Below are 13,537 nucleotides of genomic sequence, written 5' to 3' on the forward strand. Positions count from 1 at the left end.
AAATAAAAATAATTTTTTTTTTTTCAAAATTTTATCATTTATTTATATTTTTTTTTATTTATAAATTTATAATTTAATTTTATAATTTATTAAAAATTTAAAGCAAAATAAAAAAGTTTTTCGAACCCTGCGTCAATATAATAGAAGGGACCTTGAACTACGAGTTGACATCTATAACAGTTGTTTTGTTGTGCCTGACATTAATTTCAAGGCTGGCATTTTTCGTTAACAACACAGAAGAATAAACATAAATATTATTTTAAAATAATTGAATTAATTTTTCGTTTTTAATGTGCCCAAAATAACTTTTTCACTTTCTTTCGACCGACGTTCCTTCTCATGATAAAATAAAAGTCCCAAACAATAATTTTACTAAACAATATATATTAAGCCGAAAAATTCGCCAGACGTGCCTTTATCACGCAATTACCACATAAGTTTTTTTTTTGTCGTACAACATTTTTGTAACTAAAACAAATATATGATCTCATAAAAATTCTACACGAGGAGGAACAACGAAAAAAAAACTAACCACAATTTTTAAATAAAAGTTACCAACATAAAATCATCAACTTTTATATTTATTATAATTATAATGTTGGCGAGTATGATCAACGGCACCACAAAAGTGTGGCACACAAGGTTACAAATGACTCCGGAAAATGAACCAAAACCAACTTTTCTGGAATTAAATAAATGTTAAACAAAAGACGAAAAAAAATAAAGTTTACGAGTTGGAAACAAATTAAAATCATGAGGGGTGGGTCGTAAAATATATTTAATTTGTCGTGTTTAACCGTTTACAATTTTTTGAAAATTTTTGTGTAAAGTGATTGAAAGAAGATGCAACAGGAGTCACGGAAGCTAAAAGTCACGAAAATGATAATAGCGTTGTGTTGATCATTTATTGATGGTTTTATTACGTTTGAATACGCAACAATATATTACGCAAAATTTAAAAATAAAACTTTTAGTTAATTTTGATGATATTTAAAAAAAAATAATAAAAATTATAATTTAAAATAATTTAAATTAATTAATTAATTTAAATTTTATAATTTAATTTATAAAAAAAAATATTTTATTTATCATTATAAATTTATGATAATTTTTAAATAAAAAAAATAATGATTTAAATATTTATTTTAAAATAATTCAAATAATTACTTTTCAAAATTATACAGAAAATAAATAATAAAAAAAATTTTTTCAATTAAAATTTATATTTTTAAAAATAAAAAATAATTCCTAACTGTTAAAAAATCCGATAAAAATCAAACAAAACGTCTAATCATAAAATATACATAAATGTTATTTTCTTAACATGTTCAACTAAAATAGGACATTTTAATATTATGACTCAACTCGTAATTTTTAACATTTACATGCTTAACAAAAGTAGTTTTCATTACAATTACACTTCAAATTTTACATTCCCGTGGTAATACATCAAAGAAAATTATAAACTTTCAAAAATTCAACAAGCGTAGCTATTTAACATGCTCTAGAAATATTTTCATTTCCGTCCTACTGAGAAAAATTAAATAAAAAATAATCACACTGAAAAATTATTTTTTAAAATTGTTAATAATTTTTGTAATTAATCTTAATATTTACTATTAAAAAAATATTCATTTTAATTTTTTTTTTTTTAAATTTTAATTTTTATTATTTTTTTATTTCAGCAATTTTCCAAAATGTAAAGTTTTTCTAGTTAAATACTTCAAGTGTGTCAAAAAAAAAAACTAAACTATTTTTTCCCAATTGTTAAATGTTTTTTAAAAAATTTTTAATTGATGTTTTCACAAAATTTTTCTACGTTTTTTTCCAAATTTTTTTCAGTGTGTTTTCCTCCCACGACATGATGTGTGTATGTCAATATATTTCAAGTTTTTTACACGTGCGTGAACAACCAACCTACAAAAAATGTATTTCCTTCATTAAAATTTTTCCGAGTGCTTAGATGTTGTGTTGTGTGACTTGACGTTTTATTTTATATGTAAATACTTTGGCCAATTGTTGTGTGGCCGCAACTGAACATATATATTTAGTGTACTTAAATATATACATAATAATAGAAGAAAAAGCATTAATAATTATTTTTTTATTCAAACACACGTTTTCATATATTTACACACAAAAACACAAAAAAATCCTAGTCTAGAATACAAACACAAAACACATTACACAACAACAACAGAATAGTACGAAAAAAAATCTATTTTTTCATTAATGTCTTAATTCATAAATTATTCATGTACTTGAAAATTCATTGATGAGCATTTTTTCGCTATACACGAACAAAAAAATACACAAAGACATACAACGAAAGATACACAGTGGTCAATAAAAAGATATGACTGTAAGTTGTAAGTTCTTATCTCATCATTTTCCGTTACTTACTACGAACTATTTCTACATGTACTACTTGATGATCGTCGCCATGTGTATTTTTTTATCTCTTTTTTCCATCAAAAAAAAAAACTATTGTTGTCGTCATGTGGTTTGTGAATGTAATAATATGTTTATCTTATTTTTCTATCTAATGAAGCAGACACGAAAACTCATTTCAAAAGCATTTTTATATGTAATTTTTTGTGTCTTTCTCTTTTTGGTCCGATGGTAAGGTTCGTGTTGCTTTTTAAAATTTCATGTGAATTTTTTTCCGTTCTTCATTTTTCATTACTAACTAACTAACCTTAATTTTTTTTACCATCATATTAAAAATTAAACTGAAAAAAAAAATTTTTAAAACTGTGACATTTAAATTAGGATTTTCGTACAAAAAAAGGTGAAAAAAGGAATATCTCACCTTTTTATGTCACAAAAACACACAAAATGAAAAATTCTTGACAAGAACTATGATTAATTTACTTCTTTTTTGCGTTCCGTCATGCAGGTTCAGGATGTTTCGCTTGCCGGTTCATCGGACGACGATGACATCATCAGTGTGATACGTGGCCCGAGCACCTTTGCAAATGCCTTTCTCTACATTGGTTTTGGTACGATTGCACTTGGACTGGTGATAGCGTTTGTGGGCACCGGAGAAAAGGGTTTTAAAACGACAGAATTAAGACTTATAGGTCCGATTATGATAGGTAACGTATATTTACGGAAATTGCACCTGAGATTTGATTTTTTTTCATGTAATTTTTTTTTCATCACGATAGTTGTCGGTTTTGTATTTATGGTATTACGGATCTTTTTTTGCATTTGTCCATCGAGTTGTATACGACGTAACAAGGACGAGCGAAAACGGAAGAAAAACGAAAAAGACAAGAATGATGCGGATCACAGGACTTCCCTACTGCGAGACAAGAGAGTTTCAATAGCACGAACGCCAATGGGTCCTCATAGTAGCCAGGTAACAATTTTTTAGATTTTAATTTATCTTGATTTTTGAACTCGTTGGATTTAAAATTTTTTTTGTATTTTTGAAAAATTCTTAAAAATTAAAAGATTTTTTTTTAAAGTCAACATTAATGATTATTTAAAAAATAATATTTTTTTTTTTAATAAAAAATAAATTTATTTAAATTGGGTAATTAATAAAATTATTAAAATAAATTTTTAATAATTAATATAATATATAATAAGGCGAATAAATTTAATATATTTTTTTGTCTTCGGATTTTGTCGAAAAAATTCAAAAAAAATAAAAATTATAAATAAAATTAAATATTTTTGACATATTTTGGAATTTTTATTTAAAAAATCATGAAAAATTAATGGTAAAATTATACAAAAAACTAAAGAAATTTACTTAATTAACACATTTTCTATTGAAATGTTGAAAAAAAAAAATTTTTTGAAAGTCACGTGACCAAATCTTTTTTATTTTGGGAAATTTTGTTTGTTTTTTTTTAATTTTAAGTTCAAACTTTAAAATAATAACAATTAAAATTAAATAAATGTTAAGAATCAAGGTTTAACGTCTAAAAACGTTAAAAAATTACAAACAAAAAATTCAAAATATTTTTTTTTATTTAAAAAATCAACAAAAAATGAAAATATTAAAAATTATGTAAAATTAATTATTCAATATTTTTTTAGAAAAAAAAATTTAATTTGATTTTAATTCAACTTTTAAAAAATTATTAAAAATAAAAGATTTTAATTTTTAATTCTAATTAATTTTTTAATTCTTAAGTCAAAAATTATTAATCTAAAAATCTAAAATTTATAAAAAATATTTTAATTAAGTTTTAATTCTAATTTAGTAAAACTGAAAATTCTAAATAAATTTTAAAAATTGAATTAAATTAACTTTAAATTTAAAGTTAATTATTTTTTTTAATTTTAATTTTCGATAAAATATCCTAATTTGCTCTGACAAAAAGTTTAAAATTCAATTTCTAATTTTTTTCACTTTTAATTGAATATTTTTAGCCAAAACTATCTCGATCAAACACCAAGTCAATAGTTAAGACTAAAACGTACGAGGGTGTCGAAGCTCTCCGTCAAATTGCTACAACGTCGCTGTTCCTGCAAAACGAAACGGAGACGACGCCTGTAGCGGAAAACAGTAGTTCTAGTTCTAATACAAGAAATAAGACGAGTAACAATAAAAATATTAGTAAGTTAGCGACAAGTTTGGTTGTGCCGACAATTAAAGAGCCGGACAAACAAGAAGGTAAGTTGACAAATTGATGAAAATTTAATGAAAACTCATGAAAAATTCCCTTTTTGCAGTCGACGTGGAACTGAAACGTATTAATAGTATAGACATAGACACACTTAACGTAATTGATAATACTGCAACATCACCCATCGATCCACATCCATTCGATCCAAATGACGACTATGGCAATGAGAGCTATAGTGATGAGGATGAAGTGAGTTTTTCCGGTGATTTTAAAAGGTTTAATTGATTTTTTATGATTTTTTGTAGGAGGAACAGGATGATAACGATAGCAAAAAACTAATTGAAAGTGATAATGAAACTAGCAATAGCAAAAAAGTGTCGGTGTCGGCATCGAATAGCAGGACGTCGTCAATAAAGCATTCCGATAGTGTTCATCATCGCCGTAGCGGCAGTAGTAAATTATCACGTCAACGACTCTCAATAAACAATCAAAAAGTCTCACCTTCAACAACAACAACCAGCGGCGCCTTAATACCATCACCAACACCTTCTCAGCTCTCGACCGACAGTGGCAAAGTCATGGAAACCTCGCTAATGGTTCTTCCCGTTTCCGTAGTTTCGACCGCAACCACGACGTGTGCCACGCCATCCGCCTCGTCCACGCACGTGCTAACGCATCAAACATCATCCACAAGTAGTACAACCAGTGTAAGTAGTAGTCCAAGTACTGTGATATCTATACCGCAATTAATGCAAGGCGCGACGTCATCCGCGTCGACAAAACCGCCGCCGCCGCCCTCTTACGTTCCGTGCTCGAGCAAAGCGACGACCACATCCAAATTTACGTTCAACTTACTGTCACCGCCGCCGCCAGCAGCAAGTAGTTCGAGCAAAAGTAGCAGCAGTGGGTCTCACTTCGATTTCAGTAGAGCGACAACGACACTCTTGCAACCGCTCACGTCGGCGACAGCATCAGGGACGACAACCGCATCATCAACGTCTTCACGAAGCAACGGATCAACGCACACAAGACAAGTGGCTGCTTCAACTTCTTCATCTACTTCGACAGCTGATACATCGGAAATAGTGCTAAGTCCAGCGAAATTAGGACAACAATAACAGTAGTTTTAAGCTTAGATCATAAGACCTTAGGATATGAAAAGAAAATTATTAGTTATCACGAAGCAAAAGACCGAAATGCGATTTCAAAGGACCTCACTTGATGTCAATTTCATACCGAAAATATATTTTTTACTGTGAAATTGTCATCAATGCGGCCAAAATGTGCATCGCAAAGTGTTTTTGTCGTGTATAGTTTGTTATAATACTCTTAGGATATCAACTAGATAATAATAGGTGGATAAAAAATAAATAAAATGAACTAAAATACGCGTGAAATTTATATAAATGTATCTTTATAGAAAGAAAAAACTGCTAAGATGAATAGAATGTAACAAAAAATATTTTTAAAGTGAACTTTACAGGCGCAAAAATTTTCTCCGAATTTAATTTTTGACCAGAGACCTTCTTTTTCACGTGTTTTCTTATGATGAACTTTGAAAACCCAAAATAACATTTTATCTTTACTTTACTTTTATTATCCAATTTTATTTTTATTAGATAAAATTTAAAAATAATAATAAATTTCACCAAATCAAATAAAGTTTCAAAAGTTTTCCGTAAAATAAAACAATATTTTTGCATACATGTTTTGATTTAGTACAAAAAAAAAATAAATAAAACTTTTTTGGGTAGACGAATATTGTCTAAGAAAACATAATAATTTATATTTTGAATAAAGATATATATTTATCAAAGTTCTATCATATATATTTACTCAAGAAAAATTATCCATACAAAAAATATATATTTATTGTTATAAAAAAAATAATAATTGTTGAATTTATTACAAAGTAATATGAATTTATATTTATTAAAAATAAATCAAAAACGATTTTATTAATTATTAAATTAATACTCAGTTCAAAGTAAAAAAAATATTACCTTAAATATTGAATTAACGAAAAAAAAACACAATGTAATGTCTATCAACAAAAAAAAATATATATGAAAAAAAAAGAATATTCGTAACTAAAGCAAAAAGTAAAAAACGGTGAACGGAAAAACAATAAACTTATAAAAAAATATGAAATTGCTTAACAGTTAACTATTGAAAGTAAAATATACATAAAAAAATAAACGGCTTAGATAAAAAATAACCAAAAAATTATTATATTTTATTTTTATTGAAAAGAAACAATTATTAAAAAAATATTTATTTACCGTGTTATATGAAAAAAGATATATAAAAAAACTAGAAGCTACGTAAACAGCAACAAGAATGTGTTTATTAAATGAATTAAAATTAAGTTATACATACATGAAGATTTAACAAGAAATGCTTACAAGATCATATGTATTTATTTTACCAAACAAAAAGAAATGAAAAAAGTAGATAAATAAAATAAAAAATATTATAATTATATACAAAAAACTACATATAAAAATTAATATTTATGAAGAAAAAAACAACAACAGAAAACAATATAATATAGTAAAATGAAGAAACATGAAGAAAAAAAAAACAGAAAATAACAATTATGTGAAAGAAAATAAATAATTTTGTAGGTATACAAAATAAATAACAAAATTGAAAAAAAAAATTAAGGAGTTTTTATATATATATTTAACGGCTGAAAAATTTAAATAATTCCCAATGAAAAAAAGTTATGCTCTCACACCCAGTGTAAAATAGTTGAAAGATGAATGCGCAGGTCTGGCGATTTTCTGAAGTACGACGACAGGTATTTTTTATGTATGTGATCTCGAATGCTTCAATATTTTGAATTTTTTTAAAAGTGAGTATCGAAAAAACAAAAGAATTATAATTTTTTATGTATATATAAAATTTATAATTTTTTTATATATAAAAAGGTCCTAAAAAGTTAAATATATTCAAAAATATGATAAAATAGATATTTTTGTTAATATTTTTTCCATTTGGAGCAAATTTGACGCCGTTTTAACGAAAATCTAGATCGAGTATTGTTCTTGATATGGTTTCAAAATAAAAAACAAAACTAACTCAGAGGAATTTTTTTCAGTTTAATTTTTTTTTATAACTTAAAGCTATAAAATGGTTAAAATATGATAAAATAGAACTTTTCTTTTAAAATTTCATCCATTTAGAATAAGTTTTAAATATTTTTAATTTAAATTATTAAAATTAATAAAAAAAATATTAATTTTTAAAATTAAAAAAAAATTATTAATTTTTAAAATTAATTGATTAATAATCAAAATTAAAATTAATAATTTTAAAAAAATTATATTTAATTTTTTTTAGACTTCTTAAAAACCTAAAAAAAATACAAAAATAACTTTACCGTAAATATTTTTTGTAGTAAAATATAAAAAAAAATAAAATTTTAAAATTAACTAAAAATTTAAATTTCAAAGAATTCTGAAGATCATGTGATAAAAAATAATTAAAAAAAAATCTAAAATTTAACTTTTTCAACGTTATTTTACTTCCAAGCAATACATCTGCGTCACTGTTCTCAAAGCACGAAACATTGCCTTTTAGCTTCCGTCTGATCACTATCATGCCAACGTTAATATCCATTGATGATGTTGATTGTAAATCTGATTATTCTGACATCCTATTGATTTTTCGAAATAAACTTCGATCTATCTTCCTTAATTTATTACAGCAAAAAAAAATCAAGCTACGTTTATTACTCTTTTTTTTTCGTCTCCTACACACAAAACGTAACATTTTATCAAAGTAATGCAAAGATAGAGAAACTAATTTGTCGGCAAAGATCAAACGAGCGCAAGTAGTAATCACGCTATGTAGTATTGTATGTGAATATGCGTGTCCGTCGTACCAAATATACGCCACAAAGATGATGGAGATAAAGAATTGACGGAATAAGCATGGAGCGGAGATAATACTTTGCTGCGGCGTTGGATGGAAATATATAAAATAAAAACATAAAAATTATCAATTCACCAGACAGAGAGACTGTGGTGCATCGGCGAATGTTGTTTTTTTTTATGAAGAAGTTAAGATTGTTGCAACTCCCGTTGATGTTGAGACAGCAGAAAATCGCAACAAAGAGGAAATCCTCAATTGACTTTTAATTATCTTTCGAAAAATTACAAATTAATTTAATTTTATATTAATTTTAATTATTAAATGTTTTTTTTATAATTTTTATTTCTTTCTTCATCATCGCAGAAAAAGCCGCGACTTTATGTAATACGACACTTGCCGTATTTTATCTGATACAAAGTATACAGTTCCATGTGTGTTCATCATTCATGCAACAAAAAAAAAAAATCAAGAGATACCTTGGGGACAGTGCTTGATTTCTTCTTTTTTATATCTCTTTTTTTGTGTTATTGTAAAGTCATGGCGGCATGCTTGCTTTTAATCTTTTTTGTAGAAGAAATAATCATAATACATATTATAATAATAACATTTTCCACGTATCCTGCAGTTATAAATAGTGTTTGTATATCAGTTTTTTTTCTCTTCTTATTTTTGTATATTAATTTTCGCTTGGAGGGACGTCTTCCGATATTGATGTGCTATCATGTGTTTCTAAAAATTTTATCAGATCTTTTTTTTTTTTTTTGAAACAATTATAATAAGAAGATAGAATAATTTTTTTAAAAATATATATAAATGTAAGTATTGTTCATCATCAAACATGTGTCGATTTTGTATCATTCTGACTTTGCCTCGGGAGCAATGTACGTTAAAAAATATTCAGAAAAAATTCGATTTGATTTTTTTTTCTTTTTTAATTTATTATGTTTAGATAATTCGAGACTAATGTAGAACAAATTAAATTAGTTCCGTCATCGCTTTGATTAACTGCAAAATTAAATGATATAAAAAAAGATTTTTACAATTATTTATTTATTGTGAATGTATGATAGATGCAACAATGTTGCTTTGAATGTTGAATGCAATTTTAATTGTAAATATGACATGAAAAGAATATTTGTGTCGTCTGTTTAAGGAATTTGTCTAAAAATTCATTGTTAAATATAATATTGAAATATATTTGTATTTTTTTTAAAGTTAATAATACAAAATAAAATAAAATTAAAATTAAATAAATAATTAAAATAAATTAATTTAAATATAATTTAATTCTTTTTTTTTATAAAAATTTTAATTTAAAAATTTTTTAAATTTTTCTATAATTTTTTTTTTTTTTTAATAATGAAATTTAATTAATGACATTTCTAGTTAAATTATTTTTATTTATTTTTTTAATTTAATATTTTTAAGAAAATTTATTTTTTTTTCTTCCACAGCAAAAATCATTCCGATGTAAAGCATTTATGTATTAAAATAAATGAAAAATATTAAATTGAAAATTAATAATAATTATATTTTTAGTTGAAATATTTCATTTTTAGTAATTTTTTTAAATAAAAATCCAAGAAAATTATTTTTAAATAAAACTCTTAATACTTAAATTAAAAATAAACCGTTCAAAAGTTTAATTTTTCATAGTTTCGGTATTTTAATATTAATAAAAGAAACAAAAGCAGACTTGTATCGCTGACATTAAACAACAGGACACCAGACATCATTACAATGAACAAGAACAGCGAACATAACTTCCTCATTTTTTGTACCTGATCATGTCAATAGGGGGTGAATTTGCCTTTGTGGTTGCTGAAGAAAGTCTTCTTACACCTAAAAAAGAAAGAAAAAAGTTTTTATTTTAAAAAAATATCAAAATTTAAGACTTTTTGTATTTCTAGAAAATTTCTCTTAAAATTGATTTTTTCTAAAAAGTAAAAAAAAAATTAATCCAAATGATCAATAAAAAAAATCCTTCTTAAAAAAACAACTTTTTTCAAAATATCTCACCTAAAACTTTGATACAAAGTCAGTTATGATTTTTTTTTTCTACACATTGTTGCTTGAACTCTGCCTACACACAAAAGGCCGATAATGTTAACACAGAAAAAAAACTACAAAAAAAAACGAAACGAAGAAGGAACAAAAAGACAGGTGTTGCTCGTGCATGATGATAGTCGATCATGTTGTTTATGAGAATGCACCAAAATTTTTTTTTTATTATTTATTATTGCTTTCTACATGAACATTCAATAATACGTTCAAACATTTCTTCGATCAGAACAAAAGCTTTCTCGATTTTTATTTTATTTTTTTTTTGTTAGATAATGCGCTGTAAAACCTCAAATGCTGGCGTAATGCAATAAATTATCGGAAAATATTTCGTTTAATCGACGTTTTAATTGTTTTAATGAGCGACAAGCCAACAGATGACATCGGTCGATGATGAAAAATTAATTGAACGTGTTCAGTGAAATAATTGTGAATTTTTTTTTTTTTTTTGCTTCTCTTGTGTACACAAATCCATGTGACATTCTTAAAAGAACATCTTTTAACAACACTAATGATATATTGTTATAATTTTATACGTCACATTGCTGTCGTTCGTTCGTATAATAAAATACTTTTTATTGTTATTTCTTGATTTTTTTCTCTTGTGTGTAGTGGCTTCGCCTTATAATGTTATTGAACATTGGACACAGATGTGCTCTTTGTAAATGACAGGCGGGCGGTTTGTTTCATCTTTGACTTCATATTTAATCGCGCAGCGCAAGAATGAATTGTCATGTATAATATTTTATTATTTTATATTTTTTCCTCTTACACACACGAAACTCCAGTCTGGAAAAAAATTGCACACTTTGTTCAAACAAAACGACAATAAATTGGTCTTTATTTTAACACCACATCTCTAAATTTGACAGAAAAATTAACAAACATTAATATTTCGTAAGAAACTTTTAAAAATAACGAAAAAAAAAACGTGTTAATTTCCTCGAACTATCGTGCCCGTCGATGAATAAGAGTGCGTTGCGTTTTGAGGAGACCAGGATATCTGACTTAATTTTACCAAACATTATAATTACACGAAGAACGCTATAATTTGCAACACTTTACCAGCATTAAAACTGCGCCGTAGGCTTTTTGCTGCGTTGTTGTGCTGCATTGTCTGCTGCAAATTTAACACGAAAAAAAAAACAACAAAATTGTATCTCGCAAAATATCTCTCGCACCGTTTTTTTTGTTGTTGTTGCGTTTCGTATATTTATGTATATTTTAATGTGTTTCGTTGATCTTCAATATCAATAATTGCAGAGAGCAACACTAAAAGTTGTAATTCGTACAAGCAATGAACACACGAGGAACTATATTTATCTTTGAAATATCTTTTAATATCTTTTCAAATATAAATATTTGAGTTTGACAAATAATATAAAAATATTTTTTTTTGTCATATGTTGGGTTTTTGTACTATTTAGACAAAAAAAAAATATAAAAATTTATATGGAAGTAAATTTTTTGTTATAGAGTTTTTGGTCATAAATTTGACGATTATAGACAAAAATGTTTTACTTCACGCTTAAGTCAATGTTAAGTAAACACTTTATAACATTAAAAGTGACAGTTGGTAACAATTTTTTTCTTCTTCGGTTAAGATTTTCAATTAATTTTTTTTTATCCAAAAATGTTCTTATCCAAGATTAATTATTTTGAATTTTAAAAGCAAATTTGGAATAAAAATAACTTTTTTTAATATTAATTTTTAATTTTATTAATTAATTATTTTTTTAATATTTATTAAAATATATTAATGTTAAATATTTTTTTAATGTTTTATTTTTATAATATTTAATTTTCATGAAATTCAAAAAAAGTTTTAAGAATAAAATTTAATATTTTTATCAGGATTTACTTAAAATTTAATATATTTTTGCTCTAAAGTTATTATTTTTTCATAATCTGCATGTTTTTAGAACCGAAATTTTTTTATGCATTTTTTCAAGTCAAGTTTTTGTTCTTATATTATTATGCATCAAAAAAATTTAAATTTATATTAATATTTTAAAGCTAAGTTTGTATTTTTTTAAGTTGATTAATTTTTTTTTAAATATAGAATTTTCATTTCAAAAATAATTAAAATTTTTCCGTTCAATTTTCACATCAGTTAAGCTTTAAAAATTTTATTCACCAATATATTAATTCATTAAGGCGAATAAATATAATTTATCCATTTTTTGTCGCCCCCCTACGATTTTGTAGAAAAAATTCAGGGGGAAAAATAAAATATAAAATTAAAAATAAAAATATTTTTGACATTTTTTTTTAATTTTTTAATTGAAAAATTACTATTTACGATAAAATCATACAAAAAACAAAAGAAATTCGCTCTAGCAAGATGTTTTCAAATTTATTTATTTTAATGTTTTTTCATTTTTTCAAAAAAAAAAAAACATTTTTTTAAATCCATTAAAAAAAAAACTTCATCCAGAAATTGTAAAAATTATTCAAATCATCCTTAAATATGACAAATTTTACATCCACCTCTTGAAAAAAATTTCCATAATAATATTATTCAAGGCATGATCATGATTCAAAACGGGAAACTTCCTTATCTTATTCATCATCATCTCTCCTAATCCTTGTTCCTTTTGTTAAATAATGTAATGCAATGTTGATGTAACGTCTTACCATCATCGTCTATTTACAAACAAAATTTCTCCGTTCATTCTTCAGTTCCGTAGTACTAAAAACTGAATGAATTTCGTTTCCTCTCAAAAAATGTTTTTACTCTCATTCTCTTTATTTTTGTATGAATTTCGGTGTTACCATGTTCCATTCATTCATTCATACAACGTGCGTCGTTCCTCACGGATGATGAAGAAAACAAACCATTATTCCGTTCATTCTCAATAGTAGCTTCGTATTGTGCAGACGTATATTGTAAGAAACTCGCGTTTTTAAAAAAATATTTTTTACTATTTTATTTATAAATTACAAAAAATTCAAAGAAATTCGTCAGTTTAAGCACAAAACGGTGTTCAAAAAATAATTTACTTCAATTT

At 25.1% G+C, this 13,537-nt stretch overlaps 1 protein-coding gene across 1 annotated transcript in view; it reads left to right on the forward strand.

Annotated features, from left to right (window-relative positions):
- The window catches only part of LOC134828603 (uncharacterized), a 31,670-nt gene extending 25,654 nt beyond the window's left edge, over positions 1-6,016 (forward strand). The window contains exons 3-7 of the mRNA XM_063841584.1: positions 2,900-3,098; positions 3,171-3,364; positions 4,390-4,633; positions 4,693-4,835; positions 4,892-6,016. Coding sequence (XP_063697654.1) covers positions 2,900-3,098; positions 3,171-3,364; positions 4,390-4,633; positions 4,693-4,835; positions 4,892-5,704 — 1,593 coding nt within the window. The 3' untranslated portion in view covers positions 5,705-6,016. The remainder of the gene's footprint in view (positions 1-2,899; positions 3,099-3,170; positions 3,365-4,389; positions 4,634-4,692; positions 4,836-4,891) is intronic.
- Positions 6,017-13,537: the final 7,521 nt, after the last annotated feature.

The sequence above is a fragment of the Culicoides brevitarsis genome, chromosome 2 (genome assembly GCF_036172545.1).
Source record: "Culicoides brevitarsis isolate CSIRO-B50_1 chromosome 2, AGI_CSIRO_Cbre_v1, whole genome shotgun sequence".
NCBI lineage: Eukaryota > Metazoa > Arthropoda > Insecta > Diptera > Ceratopogonidae > Culicoides > Culicoides brevitarsis.